The sequence below is a fragment of the Micromys minutus genome (assembly GCF_963924665.1).
Source record: "Micromys minutus genome assembly, chromosome: 21".
NCBI classification, from domain to species: Eukaryota; Metazoa; Chordata; class Mammalia; order Rodentia; family Muridae; genus Micromys; species Micromys minutus.
This window is the reverse complement of record NC_137956.1, coordinates 45,780,892-45,807,888: the sequence shown is the minus strand read 5'-3', so window position 1 is coordinate 45,807,888 and position 26,997 is coordinate 45,780,892. Positions and strand designations below refer to the sequence as shown.

Sequence of the window (26,997 nt, the reverse complement as noted above, 5' to 3'; positions counted from 1 at the left end):
CTCTCGATGATGGACTGCTCTGGTGTGAAATGTCCCCTATGTGCACATACATGTCTCACACCTAGTCCTCCATGGAACCTTAGGGCGGTAGAGTCTTGCTGGGAAATGTGGGTGACAACCGGCAGGCCTTGGCATGTGAGAGCCCCACTCCTGCATGCACAGACAATCCATGCAGACAATCTATGCACTACACTCCTGCCTCCATGTCTTCTCCACCACGGTGGACTAGATCCCTTCTTAAACTCTAAGTTAAACTAAGTCACTCTTCCTGATAGGTTTTTGGCTACAGTGATGAGAATAGAAGCTCATATGGAACAAACCCATCTCATCCATACAGACAAGAAGGTGACTTTCTGCAGACTTTGTCCAGAAGATGTACATGAAACTGATTGACATCATACTACTTATTTAAAATTTTTTTAATGAGGATGATGGGACTGGAGAGATGGCTCATGATTAAGACCATGTGTTGCTCTTCCAGAAGTTCTAAGTTTAATTTCTATCATTTAAAACACATGGTTTACCTGTGATGTCAGCTCCAGGGTATCTGATGCCCTCTTTGGCCACTGTGTGTGCTAGGAAAAGGATGAAGAGAGCGTGTGGGATATGGCCCATGGAGGTATGGCAAGGCATGGGGGTAAGGGGGATGCCTCGGGGGCACTCAATTCCTTCCCCCACAGGGACCAGCCACACAATGGTATAGTACAGAATAGAGTTTATTCAGGGCATGGGAGGTTAAGAGGGTAGTAGAGGCAGACAGAGAGAAGAGAGGAATAAAGAAGTAGAGGCTGGCCATGAGCACCTGGAGAGAGAGGGGGAAGGGAATGAGAGAGGAGGGACGAGGGTGAGGAGAGCAAGAGACCAAGAGGCCAAGAGAGCAAGAGAGAGGAGGGGACAAGCAGCCCCTTTTATAGTGTCAGGTCACTGGGGCGGAGCACACCTGGCTATGGCCAGGTGGCTGTGGGGTGGGGTTTATAGAATCTCAACAATGTGTAGTTGTGCTCATGGGTATATACCCACACAAATATACATAATTAAAATGGAAAAAAAAAACCTTCAAAAATAATGAATAGTTGTTCCTTCTGTGTTACTTAACAGAGTGGAAGGGGAATGCCGGGAGGAGGGTGGGACCCCTGAGAGCAGACACCGTGGAAGAAGATGTATCTGCAGCCATGTTAAAAACAGGAATTTCTCAGCATAATTTTCACCTAGTACAGAGGAAAGAGACCTAGTGTCGACTGGACTCTAAAATTAGGCTTAAATTTCAAGCAGCTGGAAAGATTGCTCAGCCATTGAAAGTGCTGTTCTTGTGGAGGACTCAGGATCAGTTCCCAGAACTAGAACAGGCAACTCCTGAGGCCTGTATCTCTAGTGCCAGGGAACCTCTGACACTTTCTTCTGTCCTCCTTGGGCACCTCCATACATGTGTACACGCTTTCCCACAGACAGACAGACAGACAAACACACACACACACACCCACACAAACACACACAAACACACAAACACACACACACAAACACACACACACACTCAAACACACAAACACACAAACACACACACTCAAACACACAAACACACAAACACACACACACACAAACACACACACACAAACACACAAATACACACAAACACACACACACACACACACACACACACACACACACAAAGAGAGAGAGTAATAAAAGTATAACCTTTCAAAACACAACCCCTCTATTCAGAATAACTCTTACCCAGAGACAATTTGAAGGGCTTTTAATCAATGTGCATTACAACTAGTGCTGCATAACAATGTTTTATATTAAAAACCGATTCTTTCTTATCAAGCCTTTCGTCTTCTAAGTCATATATCTCTTAAGTACTTTCGATCAATAACTGAAGAAATCATCTTGATGCCCGTTTTGTGTTATGTGCTATTTATAAACACCCCTAATAGTACATCTCAGGATAATCTCTTCAACTTTCTTAGATGCATGTATAGACTCTAGTTCAAAGGAAACTTTAGAAGATGTCAGATTAGAAGCAGCTCCTTGTAATACCAGGATGAAGAAGACAGAGAAACAAAGGCTTGACTTGATGCTGAAGCACAAAGGGGCATTAAGAGTCACCGCCGAGGTCAGAGGTCAGCAAAGGACTGGCAGGACTAGAAATGCTACACAAGCAGCTAAACAAGGAACAACTTGGTCAGTTGTCCAGCCAATAATGGGAGGAACTGAAGAGCTTTGTTTAAAGGAAGCCAAATATCTCTGGCTGGCTTAAGAAGAGAAAAAGATAAAGAAAGTCTGGCAATCCGTTCTTGTCCTGTGCACAGATCAAGTGCACAGTTCTGTAAGACTTGCATCCAGTCCAGGGACCTGATGTTCTAGTCCCTCCTAGTCCCTCCTGTGTGACGGACAAGTCAGCGCCGAGAGGAGTCCACCTGGCCACTCCATGGCTATGTGCAGACAGCATCTTGAGAGTAGGCTTGAGGCTGAGCTACTGTGGGAGCCTTGAAAACAAAGACCATATGTATGCCAGTGAGCCCCAGAAGCTAGTCATGGTCTGCAGCAGCCGTGGGTTGGAGGAGGGCTGGAAACACAAAAAGCAGGCTGCAGAGGTGGAGGGCTCAACTGTCCAGTGGCCCCACTCCCACTCTTTGCCCTGAGCCAGAGGTTAGTTTGACTTTCAACACGGCTACTCTCTGCCCTGATGCTTTCTGCTTATGGGACCGAGAACTCGAAAGCTCACAGCCTCTTCTCTCCTACGGGGGCATTTCACACTAAACAGGATTCCAAAGGACTAAGACGGGTCACATAGCAACAGACTCCGGTTTTCCAAAAGCTTTTTCATGCCTCAACACACCCTAAAACATCTCTTATTCGATGGGGTAGAAATTAGCCAGTGTGAGGTGGACAGACTGGAACAGGCAGGCAGAGCTCCTTTCTAACTTATAGGCTGCAAAGCTCACAATGGTCAGAAGTCCCTCGTGACCTGCAGAGATGGGAACCCCTTAAAGTAACCACTGCCTCCGTGAGCAATGGAGCCAACCATTCCAGGCTTAGTGTCACTTTGAACAGGACGTAACAGAAAAGTCCTCAACCTGAATTGCCCATGCCTCACTCCTAGGTTCAGAAAGAAACTTCACAAAACCATGTGTTTTTATAGCTTCAGATTCTTTTTTTATTTCCTTTTTAAATGGTAGTTTGGCTCTTGTGTTGGCCCCCATTCCCCCATTTTATGATACTCAACATTTTTCAAAAAGCAGATTATCTGTTTTCCCTCCCTCTTTATGTTTATATTTATCTATTTATTTATTTTGCTTACCTGTTTTTTTCCTTATTGTTTGGGGTTTTTTTAAGGAAAAACAAACAGAAAACACTTTTATTGTAGTTTGAGATAAGTATACAGAGTTTGGCTTGTTTTAATTTTTAATGTCATACAATATATTTTGATCATGCTTCCCCCCAACTCCTCTCAGAATATCCTCTCCCATCCAACTCCATGCACTCTCTTATTCTCTCTTTCTCTTTCTTACTTGCTCTTCTCTCTCTTTCTCTCTGGCTTTCCAAAACATTCAAACAAAAAGATCAATACTAGCAAACCAATAAACTCTTTTTTTCTCTCTTACACACACACACACACACACACACACACACACACACACACACTAGTAAACCTAGAAATCATATGTGTGTGTCTCACTTGTGCCCCAATGTTAACTAGCATTACACAAAACCTTGAATAGTGAAAGAAGTTTTCATTCAGAGTTACTCTGTGAAATACTTTGTGGCAGTAACAGACTGGAATAGTGTGGGGAGCCTTCCTCTTGCTGAAGATAACTGATTAGACTTTTAGAAAAGATTTTGCGCTCCACCAGAAACTCCAGAATTTATGCAGTGTTTCTCAGACCTAGATGTATGAGGGACTAGGTATGTGAGGGACAAGCCATAAGAGGGCATTTTATTAAATGTGCTTGTCTTCTGGGCCCTAATTCAAGTGTGTGCTTATGCCCCTTGCAAGAAAGATTATTTGGCATACTAACTATGCCCTGTTTTACACTCAGAATTTTAAAGCTAACGATGTGTTGTGTTAATGCATGCCTTTTTGAATCAACCTAATGCAAGTGTACCTGATGCTTCTATCTACAGAACTGATCAGAGATGGAGATTTCAAATTTGAAGGAGTGTTAGGGGCCATAACAAGACAGCTGTGGAGCTGTAGGAGCCAAAACCGAGTGTGTCTGTGAAACTAGCTCATTTTAATCATGCAGGGCATTTCTTCAGAGGTTTGCTTTGGTTACCTTTTGAATGAAATCGCCGTTCATTTCTAGTTATCAACCTCCAGTGAAAGCAACATGGTTTGAAAGGCCCACGGCCACTGGACAAGTCTGGTAGAACCAGGGGGAAAATGGCTCCTTTGACGAATTCATAAGGAAATACGAGGAGGCTGCCTGTTAAGTCGTCTTCTCCCTAAGTCATTGTGAATATAGGAGCTCTCTGGGAGCAGCCTCAGTCTGTAACCTCCTCTTATCTTTCAGTCATTGTGAGTAGAGGGTTTTGTGAACTCCACTACCACTACCCTGAGGAGCTCCCATGGCTTGTAAGCTGCTGTGTTCTTGGAGATTTGTCATTCCTTGACGAGGATAGATTATCTGAGGTATTTCTGGATATTCCATCCCATCTTTGACCATATGCAGGGCTTTTCTCTCAACCTTGCAGCCAATGCTAATAACAGGGTCCACATACACAGCTCATAGAAGTAATGGCTCCCCGCAGGGGTCTGTTCTCTTCTGCTGTGTGGATCCCAGGGATCAAGAGCTACTCGTCCAGCTTAAAGGAAGAACTGACTTCCCCACACTGTCCTCAGCCTCACATGTACACCCCGACATATGTGTTCTCCTTCCACATCCCACCCTACATGCACATGCACAAATAAACGAAAGTCATTTTTAAAGAATAAATAGTAAGTAATATGTTTATGGTGACTCATTTCTATGCTTTCAGAAAACTACAACACCCCCCCCCCAAAAAAAAAAACTTTCCCACAACAAGGCATCAATGGCAAATTGTTGCCGAATGTTGTGTTTGGGGGATTTTCTATATCCTACTAGTTTATAACACAGGCCGCTTCCCTCTTGCTTGATGCTATAAAAAGCAGTTCAAAGTGAGTTTGCTCAAAATCCCTAACACTGCGTCTGTATCTCTAGACAAGGGCTTACAAATTGGATCACGGCTCAAAGATTTAAGTGTCCTCTGTGAGTTTTTCTAAGAATAAGGTTCAGTTGGAAAAATGTCAAGATTGAGAATTTATTTACAGACAATCTCCAGGAGGATCTCTGAGTGAAATAGTACCATAATACAAAAGAACTTTTCAAATATAAGCCTTTGATCTGCGTTATTGAATTACTGGCATCTGAACCAGCATTAAAGACTGTGGTGGGGGTGGAGTGGGGAGTTGGCTAAGTTGGCATGCCTGCAAGCATAAAGACCTTTTTCGGATCGATGGATAGCACCCACATATAAGCACACCAGTATTCCCCAGTATGGAGTAGGTAGATGCAGAGAGGATCCCTGGGGCTTTTAGGCCAGGCAGTCTGTGAGAGTCCAGTGTAGCAATAGATACTATCATTAAAAACACAAGGAGAAGGTAATATGAAAAGATAGCAACATTAACCTCTGGCCTCTGCATTCACGGATGCACATATTTATGTGCTCCTGCACACACAAACATATGCACACACATACAGAAACAGCATGCTTCTGGGTTTTTTATTATCATTATTTTTATAGACCCCAAAAGAGAAAGTTTAGACAATCCCATGCTCAAACAGACTTCTAGCTCAGCAGCAAAAGCAACATTGGTGTTTGCTTTCAAGGCACGCTAGGACTCATCGCCATTGTTTCTGAGCAGAGAGCTTGCCTGGCTTACCCAGGCAAGCCTGGTAACCTCAGTGGCTCCTGGTTATGGCATTATGGAGGTGGCCCTGCATGAATCAGGACAGGCCAATCGCTTGACTGTATCTGTCTAAGTTACCTTCCTCTGGGGCCACCACTGACAAAAAGGACTTACAGGACCTATGTTGGCTCACAGTTGAAGGATGCAGCCCACCATGGCAGCAGAGGTTAGGCAGCCCCGTGTGGCCTCAGGACAGGGAAGCTGCTTGCTCAAGTCTCTGGAGATCAAGGAGAAACAGGACAGGAAACGAAGCTGGAATATAAATTTCTGTGCTGCTTGCCGGAAATTGATTTCCTCCCTGTAGACTCTCATGGCCTAATGTTTTTATAACTTCCATCAACACCACCAGCAGCTGAAGAACAAGTATTCCTTCTTACAACTCTCTTAGAAACTAGGATTACTTGTCACAGATTTATGTCCCACTAAGTTCAAATTAGGCAAGATCGTCCTCCTAACACATCTGACAGATGATCTCCCCCTCCCTCTCTCCCTCCCTCTCTCTGTCCGCTCTCTGCATTAACTCTTAATCACAGATCATTAGATAATCACAAAATTGTACCATTCTTATCTTTAAGATACATCTTAGATTTCTCAAATTCAGTAATAACTACTGGGTATCCACTTTCCTGTGCTTGCCTGGGTTTCTTACCTTTGTTTTATGTTTGTTTATTTGTTTGTTTGGGACAGGGTCTCATGTAGCCTAGATTGTCCTTGAGTTCCCTAAATAGCTAAGGCAGAATCTGAATTCCCGGCGCCCTTGCTACCCACTCCCCAGAATGTGCCACCATGCTGACCTTCCTCCCAGTTAAAACTGCCAGGCTTCCTCAGAACTTAGGAGGTTGGAGTTACCTGAAAGCTGATACATGTTATTTACAGGATATGTTAGAAAAGTAACTTAATGGTTGTCCAAGAGAAGTGTGTTTGACCTAAAGTAGCCAAGTGATTATAAAGAAAATACTGGAAAGGATGAGCAGATTAGAAATATGTAGACTACACTTCATTAAAATGCATGCTTTTGTAAGTTCAATTAATTTGTTACAGGAAAGAGAATGTGTGATTGCCTGTGAGATACTTTTAGGACAAGCTAGATGATTTCTGAGTACAAGGGAAATTGGGAGTTCAAAACCATTGCTTCTTGGCCTTTTGGCTAAGAGCAAGTGTAGGGAGCTCAAAAACCACGTGGCTACAAAGTGAGTTCAAGGCTAGCTTGAGCTACATAAAACATGGTTTCAGCAACTCTTCCCCCACCAAGAAAAACTGGCAAAAACATTCTGTTTCCTGAGCCTGTCTCTGGTGGAACATGCCTTTAATCCCAGCACTTGAGAGACAAAGGCAGATGGATCTTTGAGTTTGAGGCCAACTTGGTTTACAGAGTGAATTCTAGGACAGCAACTCTGCCTCAAAAAATAAAACAAAAACAAAAAATGTTCTGTTCCTTGGGCTTTGTTAGAATGACCACCATGGTAGTGGGGGCAGGAGGTCAGTAGCTTTTTCAGTTTCTCCTTTTTTTAACAAAAGCATTAAATTGTTAAAAATTCAGTGAATGTATTAGAAGTAATGGAGCTTCATTCATTTATTATATCATTCATTCAACAAACACATTCCAATGTCTTTGATAGATAAGCCAGACATTGTCTCGAAATGTAGAGAAATAACCACACAAAATCAAAGTTCCTGCTGAAACAAAACTTATGCCCCAGCATGGGGGAAATAATAAAACAATGCTCTGGCCACTGATTTCAAATATTAAAAGTGGTCTTGGGGGGAAGTGCCAATAAATCCGACATGCCTGTGTCCTCCTTGATGTTATTCTTCATTCAGGATACTCAGATGTCCCAAGAGATCACAGATTCTTCCTTTCTTATGGTCTTCTAAATAGTAATCATAGAATCTGGCATGCACCAGACATTAGTGTTCTTCCACAGTAAGGGATGATGAGGAGGGTAAGGAGTTCCTCTCCTTACTAAGCCTGTACTGTGTCAAGGAAAAAATGCATTAAAGTATACATTAAAGAATGTGAAATTAAATTTGACATGATTTCTGTTGGGGAAACGATAAGTAGAACTCTGAGATTTATCAATGAGCCCTGACTGAGAAAGGAAAGAATGTGTGTGTGTGTGTGTGTGTGTGTGTGTGTGTGTGTGTATGTGTGTGTGAATGTGTGTTTGTGTATGTATGTGTCTGTGTGTATTAGTGTGAGTCTGTATGTGTGAATGTGTGTCTATGTGTATAAATGTGAGTCATTGTGTGTGTGAATGTGTGTTTAAGTGTGAGTCTATGTGTGTGTGTAAGTGTGAGTCTATGTGTGTGTGTGAATAAGTGTCTGTATGTGAGTGTATGCATGCATGTGTGCCTATGTGTAGGAATTTGTAGAAATATTAGTTATTTTAATGGCTGAGACAAAATATCCTGACAAAAGTAAATTAATGAAAGAGGAGTTTATTTTTAACTCACAGTTGGAGGGGAAAGTTCATCATGGCAGAAAAGTCAGGATGGTGGAATCACGAAGCATTCGATCATACCATGTCCACAGTCAGGAGGTAGAAATAGAGAAGAAATCTGGGATTCAGCTTGTTTCTTTCTTCTTACTCGGTCTGAGAATCCTGCCCAGGAATTGTATCATCCACATATGAGATGAGTCTTCCTTCCTCACTTAACCTCCACTAGAAACTTCATCTTAGAGATCTGTTTCTATGGTGACCTTGGATCTACTCAGGTTAACCATCATAACTAAGCATTCAGAAGAGTCTTGAGCATGTACCACTGTTTCCTATGACTACAGGATGCTGGTAGTTCACCTAGAAAATACCGGGAATCCATAAGCAATTGAGCTGCAGTGGGGATTCGGACTTGTCTTTTTCTGGAATGTGGCTGTCTTTGCTGGTCACAGAGTTCATCTCATCTCCTCTGAGGCTCATGGTACACTATTTGTCCCATGACAGAAGATAAAGCTGAGCTCTGTGCAACTTCATCTCTGCAGAGAAGACGGGAGACTCAGGGAGGTTAATTGGCTCTCCTAATATCACAGAAGTTGGTGGCAGAACTGGGGCACCTGAGTTTTAACCCAGTTAACACCAATTTTACTTCATTATGTCTGCCTGGGTTCATCATTCCGTCTCCATGTTTCAGGTTATAGAATTTAACCCTCAGCAAATCAGGTTGAGAGATTAATAAGAATTTACTATGATTTTGTCCTTTTGTTGTAGAATATAAGATATTAGTATATTATCTGGGCCCACTAATTCGAATTATATTAGCATAAGAAGTAAGGTATTTTAATCTCTTGGTATGCCACCAGCACACTTGAAATGGAAAGTATGATCGAGTTAATAGCTTTAACTTGGAAGGACACATCCATCCAAATAGTATCCTGATTTAATTTGTTTGTTTGTTTCAGAATTATTTAATACTGGATGACATGTCTAAAGAAAATTTGCCTAATTTTATGCTGACTAGTCATTGCATATGGCCCACAGTATGATTAATATCATAGGGATTTTGCAACCTTTCAAGTTAATGGTTCTTTTGCATTTTAAAACAGGTAGGCTAGATAAAATGAAATATGAATCATTATAAGAAGGTTACATGACAAAAAAAAAAACAGAGACTATATTTTTAAGCCTAGTTTTAGGACAGAAATCTCCATAACCGTGTGCTCAAGCCTTCTCAATTTTCCACAAGCAGGGTAGTTGTGTGTGTGTGTGTGTGTGTGTGTGTGTGTGTGTGTATTTGATTTTGCTTTGAGACAGGGTCTCACTAGGTACCCTAACTGACCTTGAATTCCCTATGTAACCAGGCTGGCCTCAAACTCAAGGCTCTTTCAGAGTGTTGGGATTAAAGGTGTATACCACTGTATCTGGCAAATTTTAAACACTCTACAAGAATTTCATTTTTATAAAAAGAAGCAGTTCTTATTTTTCCCCCTAAAACACTCATATACTATTTCAAAAGAGTTAACCAGTTCTCATTAGAACCCACATCAAATAATTTCTTTTGAAGTGATAATAGCTTGTAATTTTCTTTACATTCTCTATTTTAAGGCCAGAGTAAGCAGTTATGAAAGCCTTTTCCTATAGGCTTCCACTTAAGAAGGAATTATTACTAAAGCAGAACATTTCAGAAGGTTTTCCTAGTGAGCTAACCAGAGTTCTTAAGAGTCTTAACTCATAGCCCCTTGTTAATAAAGAGACAATTAGAACAATTTCCAGTCATAGAAAACCTAATACTGTGCAAAGAAGCTCAGTTGCTTTGTTGGCCTGCTTTTAGTTAACAAAATATCAGACAAACAAACATGGGTCCTGGCTTCTTCCTGTGGGAAATAAGATCAGCTTGTTTGAACATCCCATGGGTTGAAAGGCTGCAGTATTTTTTTTTTTTTTAATTGTGGGGAAATCCAAGATGGTAGATAAGATAAAGCACAGGCGAAGTGGATTTTTCATCAAAGGAGAAAAGAAGAAAGAAAACAAAAAAGAAGTAGCCATCAAGTTTGTTCAATTTCAGTGCTTGCAGAGTCACCCAGATAAAGCCTCCTTGGATCTGAGTAACCGTTGCTCAAGGTTGGAATAGGTGATGTCCTAGTTGACTTTAATGTCAACTTGACACGACCTGACCTAGAGTCAAATTGTGTCTTTGGCGGGGTGGGGGATGGGGCCACCTTCTTGTTGATTTAAATAGCTTGACTCAGCTCACCTTGGGCAGCACTATTCCTTAGGAAGGTTGTTTTAGGCTGTGTTAAAAGCTAGCTAAGCATGAGCAAGCAGTACCCTGTGGTTTGTGCCATTGGGTTGCTGTCTTGAGTTTTTGCCCAGACTTCCCACAGGAGACAGTGAAGGGGAAGCATTCCTAAATTGCCTTTGATCACAGCTTACTATCACAGCAACAGAAGGAAGCAGATATGGCTATTATCAATCACAGGCATAATTTTGGCAGCTATCCCTCTACCTTTTCAACAATTCCCCTTCTACATTATTATAGTCAATGTTTCAACATCGATGATGATTTCATCATCTTGGACATTTCTATTTGCACACTTGGGATGCCCCAGTACAGACGCAAAGAATCTACTCCTCCCCCACGTCCAAGACTGCATCTGGAACCAGAGATTCTCAGTTCTCTGGGCCCTGGCCTTCTATGAAAAGGGCCCCCAGCCACCTAATAATGCAGTCACAGCCTGTAACAGCTCCATAGCTTCACAAAGGTCCATGAACCACACATAAGCTCATGCCCACAATGCCAGTGTTCAAAGTAGGGTGAACCTCTGCTGCATAACTGGTTTGAGTGAGACCCTGTCTAAACAAGTAAGCCAATAAATACATGAGCTCTAGGAATACTGGCAACCCTCCCAACTTTTCTCATAAATTTAGCTCTCTCGTTGATCATTTTCTCTCTGTCTGCCTCTGCCTTCTTTCAGGTTTTATGGATTTTTTTATATTTAAAAATAAATTTATTTGTGTGAGTGTTTTGCCTGTGTACCCTGTGTGAGCTTGATGCATTTGGAGGTCGGAAGAGGATGTTAGATTCCCTAGAAATGAAATGGAGAATGGTCATGAAGTACCATGTGGTACTGGGGCTCAAATCCTGATCCTCTCCAAGAACAAGTGCTTTTTTGCTAAGAAAAATTGGTAGCATATACATGCATGAAGGTGGCTAATGTTGATAACTACAGCGACTGTTTAGGATAAATTAAAAAGTCCAAAGTTGGGGTTGGAGAGATGGCTCAGTGGTTACAAGTATTCGCTGCTCTTTCAGAGGATCAGGTTTGGTTCCTGCAATCCCCACAGAGGCTCATATCCTGTTCTAGGGGATCTGACGCCCTCTCATGGTCTCTATTTCCACTGCATGCATGTAGGGTAGATAGATATCTTGCGGGCAAACACTCATACACATAAACATGTGTTATTTAGGAGTATACGGGTTATTGAGGAATGAGTCAAACTTGTCAGGAGGAATACCATGGGAATATTTCACCAGTCAATTAGCAGGTTGTCAGTAGGCTTTTATTAGACTTGTGGAGAATGGCAACCTTCTCTGTAATAGAGCTAAGACTGGCGACTGAAATTCACGCGTAGGCCGTTATTGCCAATTCCTCTTTAGAGCTGAACCATCCATCCCTCAGGATCTCAGCGCTCCAGCCAGCAGAGCAGTCTGAACTTAATAATTAACTTAACTAGCCAGTCATGTTGGGCACAATCTGGTGTGTCTGCAATTAGCCTTCGGTGTTTAGAGCAATTTCCTTTTTACTTTCTCCTCTTCAGCCTGGCACTACATGTCCTCAGGCTGTTTCCTGGGGACCCGTAACTTATCCATACAGCTAAATGTTCCCAGCTTGCTTCTCCTAAACAACCCTATAACATGGAGAAGACATGTGTTGTGGTGGGCCTAACTTGAGACGTCAGGAATTAAGTGTAAATGTCAACCATTCAGCAGTTAAGCCAAAAGGTCCCAGCGAAGGAAAGTACAATGCAATGTCTTCAGAAAGTAATTACAGTTTCCTTGACTGTCTTGTGTGACTGTACGTCATTCAAAATAACTTTTTACATGTATTTATTTTGCATATGTGTGTGTATATGTTGACCTCCCATGACACGTATGCGGAGCACAGAGAATAACTTCTGGGAATCGGTTCTCTCCCTTTCTCCTTTACCATGTGGGTTCCATGAATTGAACTCAGATGATCAGTCTTCGTGACAAACTTACAGCCATTGAACCCTCTCACCAGCCCTGTGTGTGCATTAAATTTCCGAAGCTTGACCAGTTTGTCTCACTAAGGCCACTTAACTCTAAGTCGGCACTGAGTTCTTTCCAAGTGATGTGTGCCTGCTCTCAATTAGTACTAATGAATTAAATTAGTTAATTAACCCTGAATCCTAAATATGTCAGCCCAAAAAATCTTTCACGAAGTTCCCAGTGTTCTACCATGATAAGTAGTTAGGTATAAAGACTGAACTTGGAGCAGCCTTCCCTAGAGTCTGAACATAATTCTACCAAAAAACGCAGCTTCATCTGTCTTGAAAATATCCAACACAGCTTAGAAAGCAGGTTCACTTTTCTAACACTGAAAGGTCAAACCATGGTGTTTCCTACATAGCAATCCAAGTGGATTATCTCTCCACCTCAGAAGTGTGCATCTTATAGGGTTAGAAGGCTTGATGCTGGGAATATTTCATTGTCAGAATAAAGGAATAATTGACTAATGTGAATTTCTGCTAATTTAAGTGGCACCAAGTGAGCCAGATGCTTCCAGCTGAACCCAGCCCACAAATGCCATTGCTTCATGATTCTTTAATGGAGGGATTGCCTGGATCAGTCAAAGCAGCTCCTTGGTAAAGAGCTCTCCCAGAAAAGCTGGATGTGGGGGAGATGGAGACTGTGGAGGAGAAGCCATTGCCTGCCCTAGAAACCTTCTGCAGGAGGTTTGTTTGAAGTTTCTGAAGGGCGGTTTGTTTTTCTTGCCTTTGGATGTGGCCCTTGGTGAAGTCAAAAGAAAGAAATGAGAGAGTGCAGTATGCTGAGGACAAGGAAGTTGTGGCCACAGCTGGATGCTGGGAGTGGGCCACCCTTGAAAGACGAGGAAGCTTATGGAGGTCCAGCCAGGACCAGAAACACCTGCCAGAGGGGAGGGGAAAAAAAGAAAAAGAAAAGAAACTCAAACAACTGGCTTTGAAGCTTCCCTTCTAGTGAGGGGGTGGAGGTTTGGCCTTTGGGATGGAGATGAGGATGCAGATATTGGCAGGCAGATGTCTTTGGGCTTGCTGTTGTGTGGAAAAAAGCCAGAGTATACAGGGAAAACCTTGATACTAATCAAATGCCTGATTCTGTTAAAACTCACTTGTGGGGCCCTTTCTCGTTACTGGCTCAGTCTGTGAGGAAGGGTGGAAATGCTAAGAGAGCCAGCCAGGTGGGAGAATAAACTGTTCTGAATAGTTTTCTTGGTCATACTTCAACATATCTCTGTAATGTCAGCTCTGGACTGAGAGGTCAGAAGTGCAATTGTTGTGGGTCCATGTTAATGTACTGATAGCCTCGTTTTCATAAGAAGTTTTATTTAATTTCATTCATAAACACCCCCTCCTCTCTCTCTCTCTCTCTCTCTCTCTCTCTCTCTCTCTCTCTCTCTCTCTCAGTGTGTGTGTGTGTGTGTGTATGTGTGTGTGTACATATTGATGGATGCCAAATCCTCTGAAGCTGTAGTTTGTAGTAGGGCATAGGCTACTTTGTGGATTCTTCTTTCTTCCACCCTGCCAACCGCCTAACACTAGACAGGAGACTTAAAGAAGGGGAAAAAAGATAGGAGAGAAGGTGACGTCATTATTAGACTACTTCCTGCTGATTGGGGCATCAAGCTCCTTGGGGTTAGTTTGATCTTCACCATCAGGATATCTAATTTCTTCCTGTTGTTTCTTATTGCACATGGCTACTCAACAGTGACTAGCAACCAACAATAATAACCAAAACCAACAAAACAACAACAACAAAACTTACCCTGTCTCTTGAGGGCTCTAGCGTTTATATACCCTCTGAAAAGTCCCCAGAATTCCAGACGCCACACAACTGGAGAAACTATCTGCAGCTGACCAAAATCACACTCGTGACAGAGCACGAGGCAAATCATAGTCAACTGTTGTGAACAATGTAGGCATATATCCCATTTCATTAAAGTAAAAATTATATTCTTACAATATTTCTGTGTTTTTGAAAGAAATGAAAATTCTTACTCTACAAGTTATAGGCAGTTGTGAGCGGCCTGATATGGGTTCTGTGAGCTGAAGCGAGGTCCTCTGTAGAAGTAATATACGCTCTTACTTGCTGAACTATTTCTCCAGTCCTCCTTTACAGAATTTTTGTTAAGAAGCACAGAAATCACCGGTCACAAGCCTTACGGTTATAACCCCCCAAATTTGAATTTCTGTGAGTAGCATTTGTCTTCAAGGCATAGTAAGAGACAATAAAATAAATCTCTTAGTGGACCAGAGAGAATGGGGGTGGGGCTGGCTTATCACGAGTTTACCTGGAAACATAAATTTTAAGCCATGAAATGATCATATACTTGTATCCAAAACTTTTGTATTCAACATAATTTTCTACAGTGAGAATCCATTGTAGTAGATTGATTCAATAACCAGTTAATTCTGAAGCTTAGTGGCCCCCTCATTTCCAGATGACCACAGGAGTATCCTGTTACTGTTGGCTACTATGTGGCCGCAGGGACATGGGCACCATAGTTCTTCTTTCTGCTTTTATTCTAAAGTGAGTTCTATATAAAATCCCCTGAATTTTAGGTTTTGTTGAGCCTCTGCCGGTAGCCAGGCAAATTGGTAAAGCTATTTTAAAAGAGGCTGGAAATGTCCTCTGAAGAACCACAAAGCGAAGTACACTTTGTAACAAGTTGCAAGCCAAGAAATTGCTACTCTCCTAGTGGTCAGGAGTATGGAAGTGTCCTGAGAAAGTCTAGAGGTGTACTGTGAAGTACTGAGGACTTTTACATCTTAAACAATGTCTGTAAGTTGGTAGGAAGCTTTTCCCATTCATCAGTCCTAGGAGTTGAGCAGGAAGGCCCCAGGCTCATTCAGCAACCCGGTCAGTCTCTCTGTCACAATTGAGATGGACTCAGGACTTTTGGTCAATTTGTCAGCAAGGAAAGCTGTTAATGAGGGAGTTATATAGTCCATGAATATCCACATACCCCCTGGGAATCATTTCTGCTTCACTGTTTCTAAAGAGATGGGTCTAGAACATTGCATCTGATAAGCGTTTGAAACTGTTGGTATGTTGGGAATGTGTGTGGATGTCTACAGAGTGATTACCTGCCAGCAAATCGATCACAGAGAGTTCCTTTTCTCATTGGCTGCGAAGCTCAGCAAGAATCTCAGGCTTCTGTGTGATTATGGAGCCTCTTAAAGAAAGACCCTATGATCAAAGTGTGGTGCTGGGGCATGGTTGTGTTAGTAAAGGGCTTGCTACCATGCAAACCTGAGTACTTTAGTTCAATCTCCAGAGCCCACAGAAAAAAATCATGGTGCTGAAGAGGCAGAGATGGGGGGGCACTTGGGGCCCTCTGACAATTCAGTCTACCCTTCTCTAGTAAACTTCGGGCTAGATGTACCCTTCTTGTCCCCGAGGGCCCTGCACACAAGTAGCATACTTTCACATGACACACGGACAATAATTAAAATAAGCAAAAGGTAAAGAGTAATCCACCTTCATAATAAAGATATTTTAGAAGTATTGAATGGGATCAGTTCTCATAGCAGGTATATGAGCTTAATGATAAAAGTACTAAGAATTCTGTTGTGTATTTAGTCAATAAAGGCATTTGACCATTGGGCCCCTAATTTCCCAATCTTCTGTCTCCCCCTCAATGATTTAATATATTTGAAGATCACTGTATCCTATCATCTTCATCATCATCATCTTCATCAAAAATGTAGATTTTTTTATGTGTAAAAGTGTTTTGTTTGTATGTATGTGTGTGAACTTTATGTGTGAGGTGCCCACAGAAGCCAGAAGAGGTCATTAGATCCCATAGAACTGGAGTTACAATTGGGAGCCACCATCTGGGTGAGGGGAACCACACCCAAGCTTTCTGCAAGAACAGCAAGTGTTCTTAGCACTGAGTTGTGTTCTCAACACCCGTTATACTTACTGTAGGGACACTGGTTAAAATACCATCAGCTACTGCTGATCCGGTTTTCTTAATGCATGTCTTTTAGGCACTAAAGCTTAAAGGATTATAAAAGGAAGAAGACATCATTGAGATTCCCTTATTGTCTGTGATACTTGCTTTTGAGAGCTGCTTCAGTGTGACATGCTTACTTCATATTCTCACTCAAACTGTCCCTGTTATATTTATTAATAAGTACTTCACTAATAAGTGAAACCTTTGTTCACACTTGGGTAGGCGAGGAGTGCAATGAGAATTCTTAGAAGTGGGCATCTGTGGGTAAAACTAATTTGGATTTAATGCCTTTTACTATTACACCCAAAATCCATTCTTCCAGTTAAAAAACAACCCGAGTATTTGATTTATGAGTAGGAAAAACCCACTATATTGATAACTAATAGCGTCTCTGTGCTAGACTGTGTACAAAATTTTCTACATTTATTGTTTGATGGTGGATGGTATGTCCCTCTTAAACAACAAACATCAGAGCCAAGCATGCCGACTTTAGACTTAAAATCTCAGGACTTCAGAGGTGGAAAGAGAATCACAAGTTCATCTTCTGCCTCTGATATAGCAAATCTGAGAATGCTCATGAGCATGGTCACCCACCGAAACATATGTACATGTACATATAACACACACATACTACCCTCACACACACAGAGATTTAAAAAGCAAATAAATAAAGAATGAAGTGAATTAAAATAAAATAAAAAGCAACTCATGACTCACCATGAAATTTAGTTCAGAAATTCTTAACCTGTGGGGTCTCTACCCCTTTGGGGGTGGAAAAATCCTTTCACAGGGGTCATCTAAGACCACTGGTGAAGACAGATACTTACATTAAAATTCATAAGAGTAGAAAAATTAGTTGCAAAGTAGCAACAAAAATAAGTTTATGGTTGGGGTTACAATAACACGAGGAACCAAATTAAAGGCTCTCAGCATTAGGAAGACTGAGATCTAGTTAGTTAGTCTAAATATGATTGTCTTGATTTTTTTTCTTACGCCTGTTTCTTGTAGAGTACCACCAATGGTTTCTTCTAGAAGTTTCAGCATTTCAGGTTGCACGCTGAGGCTTTACTCGTTGTGTAGGGTGATAAGCACAGGTCTGTTTTTACACTTCTACATACAGACTTCCAGTTATCCCAGTACCATTTGCTGTGTTTCCTCTAATGTGTGTGTCTTTATCAAGTAAGACATGTTTGCAGTTGCATGTTCTCAGATTTGTGGCTTCTCTTTTGCTCTGTTAACTTCTGTGTCTGCTTTTGTGCCCTGCTGTCGTTGTCACTATGGCACTGTGGCATTTCTTGAGCTCTGGGGACATGCATCCAGCATTGCTTTCCTTACTCAGGCCTGTTGGCTATCTGGGGTCTTGAGTGCTTCCACGAATTTCAGGCTGTTTTCTCTATGTCTGTGAAAGATGTCTTGAGGACTTTGATTGGGATCGGACTGGACACCATTCTGATTAAATCTAACTTTGCCCAAGGTCAGGAAAGAAAACTGAACTTTTCTACCACAGTCCTAGGATAATATACAAAATAAATTTAGATTCAAGAGTGAACATTAAAAGTTACAAATAACCTTGGCTCTTTCTTAACGACAGATAGCATTTGGCAAATGAATTCAAAGCATCATCGTAATAAAATGATAATGTCATCTGTCAGTTGTAAGGGCCAGGCAGTAGATGCCAACTTTGTGTCCTTTTCTAATGACTGTGTCTTGATATGATTTTTGTGTTGCAGAATCATAGCTTATATGTATTATATGTTGATACACTATACGCACACATGCACACACACATGCACACAGGCACTTACACATACATACACATGCATTCAAACGTACACACACATACATATGCATGCATGCACACATGCATACACACATACACATACATACATACATACATACATAAGCCAGGGGTTCTAGACTTTAGAGCAGATGATGTTTGGATAACTAATTATTGAGGGGCAAATTGTTTATTATAGACTGTACCGGTGACAGCAAGATGGGAGGTTGAGGCAGACAGATCCAGCTAGCTAGACATACTTGGTGAAGTTCCAAGTCAGTGAGGTACCCCATTTCAAAAAGTGGATGCCACACAGAGACTGACACTGTGGGTTGGTCTCTGACCTTGACACTCGGGGCACATACACATGCACTCATACTCACTCAAGCAAGCACACACGTGAACACACACATGTGCACCAAAGTGCTTAAGAAAATGTTAGGTATTTGTATGACTGTCTGTGCTGGGTATGACACGTGTTTGCAGGTACATGAGGAAGGGTATCAGATTCTCTGGAGCTGCCTGACACAGCTGTTGAACTCAGGTCCTCTATAAGAGCAGCAAGTGCCCCTAAGCTGAGTCTCCTCCCAGGCACCAAAGTACTTTCTGACTTGTAAATTTACTCATAATTCTTCCGGTAAATGATTATAATGCACACATGTTGTGCCCTACGCCTTGGAATGTATTGTAGATACAGACTAGAAGCCTGGGAGGTGTAAAGATCAGGTGGGGCTAGGGATGGGACTCAAGGGGGGAAATGTGAGTCAAGAACTTTGGTCACTGTTGGCCATTCTGACTAAAATGAAAATTCATCCTAGAGACATGGAAAATTAGCTTGCACAGACTTTTACCACTTGCTGCACACAATTCTTGTCTGTACAGGTTGGTTGCAGAAGTGTGATTAGATGTGGCTCAGCTTCAAGGTGTACTCTTGAAAGAAAGGATTCAAGGACAGTCAGGGGGAAGGGAATCCATGCTCAGGGGCTCCTGGGGCTGCTGTTTTGGTTTGGTTTGTTTGGGGTTCTTTTTTTGGGGAGGGGGAGTTGGTCGGTCAGTTTGTTTGTTTTTCAGAAATTACTGTGAAACATTTTGTACAGTAAAAGGGAACAAACCCTTGTCAGAGCCTTTTGGATTTCAAAATAGACTTAGGGAAGTAATTCTGTCCCTCCACTTTGCTAGTAAATTTATCAAAGTAAATGAAGCTTAATGGGTGTCCCTAAAGATAGGAAATGGTTCTTGATGTTTTTCATTCTTTCCCAAAAACAGTCCTTTAAAGCCTTCTGAGTTCTTTCTGTTGCTTCAATAAAACACCACCACCAATGCTTATTTGGACGTGTTGTGATAAAACAGATAAAACACTATCACACCCCCCCACACACATGCACACACATATATGCACATACACACACACACACACACACACACACGCACATGCACACATGCACAAAAACATGAATGCACACACACACACTTACATACATACACATGTCAATCATTCACTATTACTATTTGGTCATTCATTATTGCTGTAGGTCATTCATTATTGCTGTAGGTCATTCATTATTGCTGTAGGTCATTTACTGTTGCTGTCAGTCATTGATATGAACTGCCTGACTTTTAAGTCACTCAAAATATTATAGTGACAGAAAGACAAAAACCAGACCGAGGACAAAAGAAAAATTGACCTTTAGCTATATTTTTAAAAATTATGTTAAATGGTTTCTATGTTCAAAGCCTGTTGCATAACCAGTCTATGAACTATAATACATAGCGTGAGCCTTGAGTGTCTTGGCATGAAGCACTTGGAGGGGACGGGCTGCGGGAAGTAACCATTCTCCTACCTTTCCTTCATTCAGCCGAGTAGTTTTCTTACTCGGGTTTTCCTGATGCCCTGCTCACCTTTGTCTTTAGCATTCCTGTGATTTGCAACACGAGGGTTATGTAGATGCCGTGTAGAAAGGGCCCTGAAGTGCTAAGTGGTCACGTGGATGCTCTGTGACCAATCAGCGGTTTTAGTTCTTTAGAACTTACTCTACCTCACCTCTGCAAGGCACAGGCTTACCATTTGGATTTGCTGTAATACATTGGGATGCTGCATACTCAAAGGTCCATGCCCTGTAACAATGGCAAAGCAACTCAGTGAAAGATGTTGTTTCACCTCCTCGGTCCTGCTGGAGTGATGGCTTAGCAGTTAAGAGCACTTGCTGCTCTTCCAGAGGGCCCAGGCTTGTTTACTCACACCCAAGTTTAGTATGTACTTTCCATGCAAGTGACTGCCCATGTTTTGTTGGGTGTGAGGAGTCCCATGATTTTGCTGGGAGATGAGTGGACTTTCGAATACTTCAAATTCATCTCAAATGCTAGCAGGAAGTCAACAGCAAAGATCCTTTTCTGATGTCCTAGGTCCAGTTTTAAATACTTAAGATCTTTGTAGCAGCAGCAGCAGCACAGATGGAGCCCAGCACAGCCACCTGCAGCCGGAGGAGTTTCCTGTCCCTTTAAGGACCTCCACTCAGATAAAGCCAGCCCCTCGACTTTGCTGCAGAAAGGACATCCAGGAGGGGCCTGGGTACACTGAATTAGTGAACCTGCTAAAGAGAGCTGGCTTTAAAGAGTAACCACCATTTAAAAATTATGTAAAGTTTTAAAGTAAGCATAAATATGTACATTGATTTCCTTTATATATATACATATATGCATTTTTTTAAAGTTCCCTCTATAAATGAAATCATAAGGGGGTTTTACAAAGTGTCCTGTTTATGTCCCAGGATTAGAGATGAGATTGCTGTAAAACTCAAGGCTTTGGATATCCAGGCCTATGTAAGCCTGGTCTGTGTTTAACACCCTGGTTTGCAATGTCCTTCAGAAAACAAGAGCTGTCTCTACAGGTGATCTTTACCCCTTGTGGGGACTTTCTGAGTCCTTGCCAGAATCCAGCAGGAATCTGTTCCTTCTGGTGTCCTTGACTCTGTCCTTCTCTCCTGCTTCACTTGAGGTGACTTCAGCATACTTTGCCCAAATGACTGCTGTCACTCTGACTTCGGGGCTGTGTGACCATCTCCTCCCTCTTGGGCCGTGAGACTATTGTTTGATTTTCTGGAGGTATTAAAGGCACGCTCTACAGGATTTTTCTCTGCAACTTGAACATAGAGCAAATCCAGACATCCAGAGATGCTGAAATGAAAAACATACCTCCTGTTGTGCTGACATTTGCCCAGTGAATGCTTGTCAGACGTCACATTGTTTATATTACACAGAGACAAGGCCACCCTTAATGTGTTGGCAAAGGCTGCCACAGAGCGCTCCAAAGTCCATGGCTTAAGTGCATCAGTGGGGACAGATTTGACAGTGTATATTGAGGGTGCTGGTTTGCCTTAACAATTCTAAAGTTTTTCTTCTTTTCTCTTTCACATCTCCCCTTTGTCCTGCACAATACAAGAGATTCCATTGACATTGGTAAGCACCACAGTGGACTAGCACCATTTTTTTTTTTTTTTTGTTGCAATAACCAATACTTCAGAACCTCTAAGGTATCTGTCCTTGAGAACGGCCCCGACAAAACTTCTTTTCCCCAGTAGCTTCCTGCCAATCACTTCCAGTTAACTCACTAATTGTGAGCGCCTTCCATTCCTTTGCGATTACACAACTCAATGTTCTTGATAACTTTGTTCATTGGACATTTTTTTTTTACTGACAACAAGCAAATATTCTTATAAAATTTCTCCCAGGAATCCTGTCGCGTCATTTGTTTATCTACAGTAACTTATCTGTCTGGGGAATCTTTCCCTCCTCTTATTCTTCACTCTGTGCTTGGTCTTGCTGTTTACAATTCCAGATTATGACAAGTCCCTTCCCACTCTTCTGTGTGATTGGCAGATTTTGGGTTTATAGGCAGACACAGCATGGGCCAGCAGCTGCCATCAAATGACTCCCCGTACGCAGCTTCCTGTGAAGGAAGTCTCTGAGAGATCAGACAATCTTCTCTAAATTAATTCCAAGAGCTGTCCCTCTGTTCTTATCTTGGGAGAATTTTGATGGATCTGTCATAGGCTTGCCCGCCTCCCTTGCAGACTGCTTCCCAAATCAAATCTTAAGTCCCCTCTCATATAACCCCCTTGGGAGAAGGCAGCCTTCTGGGCATGAAGAAGAATGGATCTCTACACACACCTCGGTCTTGATTGTGGATTTTTATATCTATCCCTTTATGTGAGTAGTAAGCAAGACTCAGTAAATCGAGGCATTTCTGGAACTGTGGCAGGCGAGCCCTGGGCCGGAAGGGCTAGGAGGCTCCTGGTATTTAGAACTGAGGAAGAGAAGGAGCTCTTGTGGCCACAGGGGGTTAAAATGCTGAGCGAATGTCACATCTTGGTTAGAGCTAGAGAAATGCATCAGAGCTTCTGCTCCAGTTCTGAGAGTTTTCTGGAGTTTATCCCCAGGGGACTTAAAAGGATTAGTTCTTAAAGGATTCACAGTAAAAGCATTTTTTTTTTTTAAGGAAAAAAAAATAAATTGCTTTTAGTAAGGAAACTCAAGGAGCAAGAAGAAAAGTAGTGTGTCTAAATTCTAATGTGTATACCTGTTTCTAATTATGAATTGAAGCTTATATATCTTGTCACTTGCATAAGAATCCTGTGTGGAAAATAATAAAGGAGAAGAACACCAGGGAAGAACACCAAATGTTGAACTCTGGATTCCACACGTGCACACTCATGTACACACCCACACTAATAAGTACGCTACAACACTATAAGTACAGTACTATTTATCACTAGCACCCCCCCAAAACATACACACAAAAATAAACTATAAAATTCTAACTTATGGATGTGTGTGTGTACTAGCTTTCAAATGTTCAGTGTAGTTTCTTATATCAAAAAGTTGAATCAAGAAAAACATTTAAAAATATAAACCTGGAAGCAAAGAAAATAAAGTAGTGGCCATGATTCCAGGATAATTCGTGTTAGGGTTTGCTACATCCTTACACTGTCAAGAAGCTCACGTGGGCCCCATTACCCCCACACCAGCCATAGGTTATATTGGGGTAAGCAAGAAATGCTTATTTAAATCACAAATAAATGGAGTAAGCCATAGGTCTTGAAGATGGCTCAGCAGGTAAAAGTACCTGCCACCATGCCTGACAATAGGACTTCATTCCCTGGGTCTCATATGGTAGAAAAGAGAACCAACTCCTGCATCATATTCCTTGGCTTCTATATATATGCTAACGCATATATGTGCATTAGCATGTGTCCAAACATATGCATACATGCACCAAACAAAAAATTTAAATGTAAAAAGTAAAAACAAACTGAAAGTTTTACTCAATATCAAGAAAAATTAGAGGATTTCTGTTACTATTCACAATTTTCAATCAAATAAATATATCAGAACAATGAATGGGAAAAGAGGTACATATGATTTATTTGAAAACATCCCTAAAGGTAAAAGTCGGGTGTGTCAGACTCACTGCACATCAGTCATATCAGAGCAAGGAAGATTGCTGGTACCACGTGTTCACATGTGAACAGAAAGACACAGAAGGCATCAGGTCATCCAAGTCTAAATTTATGCACTGTTTACCGTGAAAAGCAAACTCACCAAAAGGTGTAGTACTTGCTTTTGAGAAACAATATTTTCTTCCTCATGGAAAGTGTTTTCAGATGGACATTGTATGTGCTTCTAGGGTGCTGTGATCACACCCACCATGGACCACCCCATGTCAATGCAACCAACCAACATCGTGGGTCCCCTGACGCAGCAGATGAACCATCTTTCCCTGGGAACAGCAGGAACGGTGAGTGGAAAAGTTTAGTTTGTTTCCCGGGACTAGAGGAGATGCCATGTGCGGTTTGCCTTAGAACTTCTAGGATTCTGCTGGTCTCACACAGCTGCCGGGTTCCAGAATAAACAAGTTTGCATGCAAGTTCAACCCCCAGGAACATGCATAGAACTGGGCTGTTTTCCTCTCCCTGTTTACCGGATGACTCACTGTCCTTCCCAGGTCCTTCACACGTAAGAGGCCAGTTCCAACTGTGATCAGCGCAAAGAACTTTTTATTCACTCTCAATATCTGAAGTAATAGGAAGTCATTGAGAAGTTGGCCCGGCTGAGTGTTTATTTTTCCTGTGGATGTATTGGCATAGTGACTATTGAAGAGAAGGAACAGAACCTGACTGGTTTAATCTTTTCTTAAAATTTCGATGCTTCTGACTAGTCTTACTCTCAAAAGGTGTATTGGTCTTATTTGTTTCTCTGTTGTTGTGATAAAACATAGACCAAAAGAAACATGGAGAAGAAAGTTTTTTTTTTTTGTTTTGTTTTTTTGGTTTTGGGGTTTTTGATTTATAGTTTAGAGTGCATCATCAAAGTAAGTCAGGGCAGGAACCTGAAGAACCTGAAGGCAGGAACCCGAAGGCAGGAACCTAAAGGCAGGAACTGAAACAGAGACCATAGAAGAACAACTTTCTCAGACAACTTTCTTATATAGCTCAGGACCATGTGACTAAGCGATAGTACTGCCCACAGTGAGCAGAGGGTCCTTCTACATGAATGAACAATTAAGAGAATGTCCTGAAGATATGCTTACAGGCCAGTCTGATGGAGGTAATCTCTCAATTGCAGTTTCTTCTTCCCACTCCCATTGACATCAAGTTGACAACCAAGATGAGCTGTCACATGAACTGGGGGAAAAAAAAAACAATCAATGGTACACTTGATCTCCACCTATGACGTGCTTGAACCCATGGACAAAGCTCTATATTTTTTTTAAGAAGTCCCTCTGATATTTGCATCTAATACAACCTAGAATGCCAAAGCTATGCCCGATACCACCAGCAAATGAAAGCACCATGGGTTAAGCAAGTACCAGCAGCCACACCTTAGTGTTTAGTGTGCACACTAGTGCAGGAGATCTTGCCTTTTGCAAAGACATGAAGAAGAGACATCATAATTTCTTTTAGCTGACACAGGTTAAACAGTGTAAAAAAGACCCAGAGGCAGGAGTCAAGAAACCCTAATCTAAATCTAAATTGTGCCATTGAGGACATAGTATCTAAGGATCCCAATCATCCCCTAGAAGAGCAAGATCATTCATTTTAACACATGAATGTGAATACCTCATGCTTCTGACCTGGTGTTTTTAAGCCTACGTGTCTCTTTGATGCTGTCTTTGTGAGTCTTATAGAGGCACTGTGTACTACCGATGTGCCTTATGTGTACTAACTGTGGACCTAGAAAAATGACTCCCTTTACTCAAAGGATTTAGAGGGAAATCGCACATTTCTAAGAAAGAACTTTAGTTCATCATAAGCTCTACCCCTGCTCCCCTGTAATGGGCCATTGGTGATAAGTTACCTGCCCAAGACTTAGAACTGGGCCAGAAAATTGCATGAAGTTGTGTTCTCAGCTACATTTTAGAAGACAGCCTTGAGATCACATTTATCCCATGGTGAGGTTGTACCATACTTCAGAGATCACATTTATACCGTGGTGAGGTTGCACTGTGGTTCAGATCCTTTCCACTGGGAAGATAATTTGAGAACAACATTTGCACAGCTTTCAGTTTAGTTTAGGGATGGTTTGTGGTCTCTTTGTGTGTTCTTGCTACAACAGATTTCAGATAGAGGATTGGAAGGCCCGGTGCTTCTCGGCTCTCCACGGTACAGCCCACTCTCAAGTTCTCTGTTGATCAAGGATGAGTAAGGATAAAAAATAAAGGCTTACTCTACTAAGTGACAATCTGGAATGGACTTCTACTTGTAAAAAAAAGTCATAGTGGAAACACAGGAACAAGCCTTTTATACTTTTTACCCATTTGACTAAGCCAGCGCCATTGCTAACATTTCAGTTTGTCAACTAGTAAGGACACAATATGTGCCTGACTCCTTTCCAAAAGAAAAAAAAAAAAAAAAAAAAAACAACCTCCCCTAAAAAGATAATAAAATAATATCCAAGTTATTGTAGTTCCTAATTAAATAAATAATTTAAAATTGTATCTCTAAGACTTTTTAACTGGAACAGAATCAGATGAGACCACTGCTTTTACCCAACTAGCAACTTTCAAAAATGATCCTTTAGTGATTTACTGTGGACCACAGACTATCTTAGTGAGTAAAAGATGTTAGCACATGGACTTTATTTTTAATGCCAAATTTGCTGTTACTTTTCTCGTTTTCATCATGTGCTTTCACTATTACAAGAAAATAGTGTTTGGCTATAGTCTAAGCATTGTAGAACAGTAATTGTTGGCAATATATCAGTAATATTAGAAGTTGGTGATTTGATAAGGTTTCTGAGAGAAGAGAGAAGACACATTATTTTGTTGATTCATTTAAAGCTGTGATTGAGCGCTCCCAAATATAGTCATTTCTTTTGTTAAACCACCTCCGTCACACTGCATGCCATCAGATATTTGCTTTTATGTGACTTCATTTAATTGGCATTTGCTGTGGATGACCTAGTTTAGGTTGGCTTATGTAACTGACTTTTCCCACCTATGTGGACCCATCTCACAGCTCCCTTACTGGCCCTTGGGAGATTCCAGTGGACTTAGGAATGGCATTAGGGTCTGAAGCCCAACTTGACTTTGTGTTGGCTGGGAATGTTCACCTCTTT

The 26,997-nt window shown here is 41.6% G+C and overlaps 1 protein-coding gene across 10 annotated transcripts in view; it reads left to right on the top strand.

Moving 5' to 3' along the window:
* The window catches only part of RBMS3 (RNA binding motif single stranded interacting protein 3), a gene marked incomplete at both ends in the record, with an annotated part of 720,124 nt that overhangs the window by 646,522 nt on the left and 46,605 nt on the right, over nt 1-26,997 (top strand). For all 10 annotated transcript variants that reach the window (XM_080934840.1, XM_080934835.1, XM_080934844.1 and 7 more), the window contains one exon: nt 24,068-24,178. In XM_080934840.1, coding sequence (XP_080790966.1) covers nt 24,068-24,178 — 111 coding nt within the window. The remainder of the gene's footprint in view (nt 1-24,067; nt 24,179-26,997) is intronic.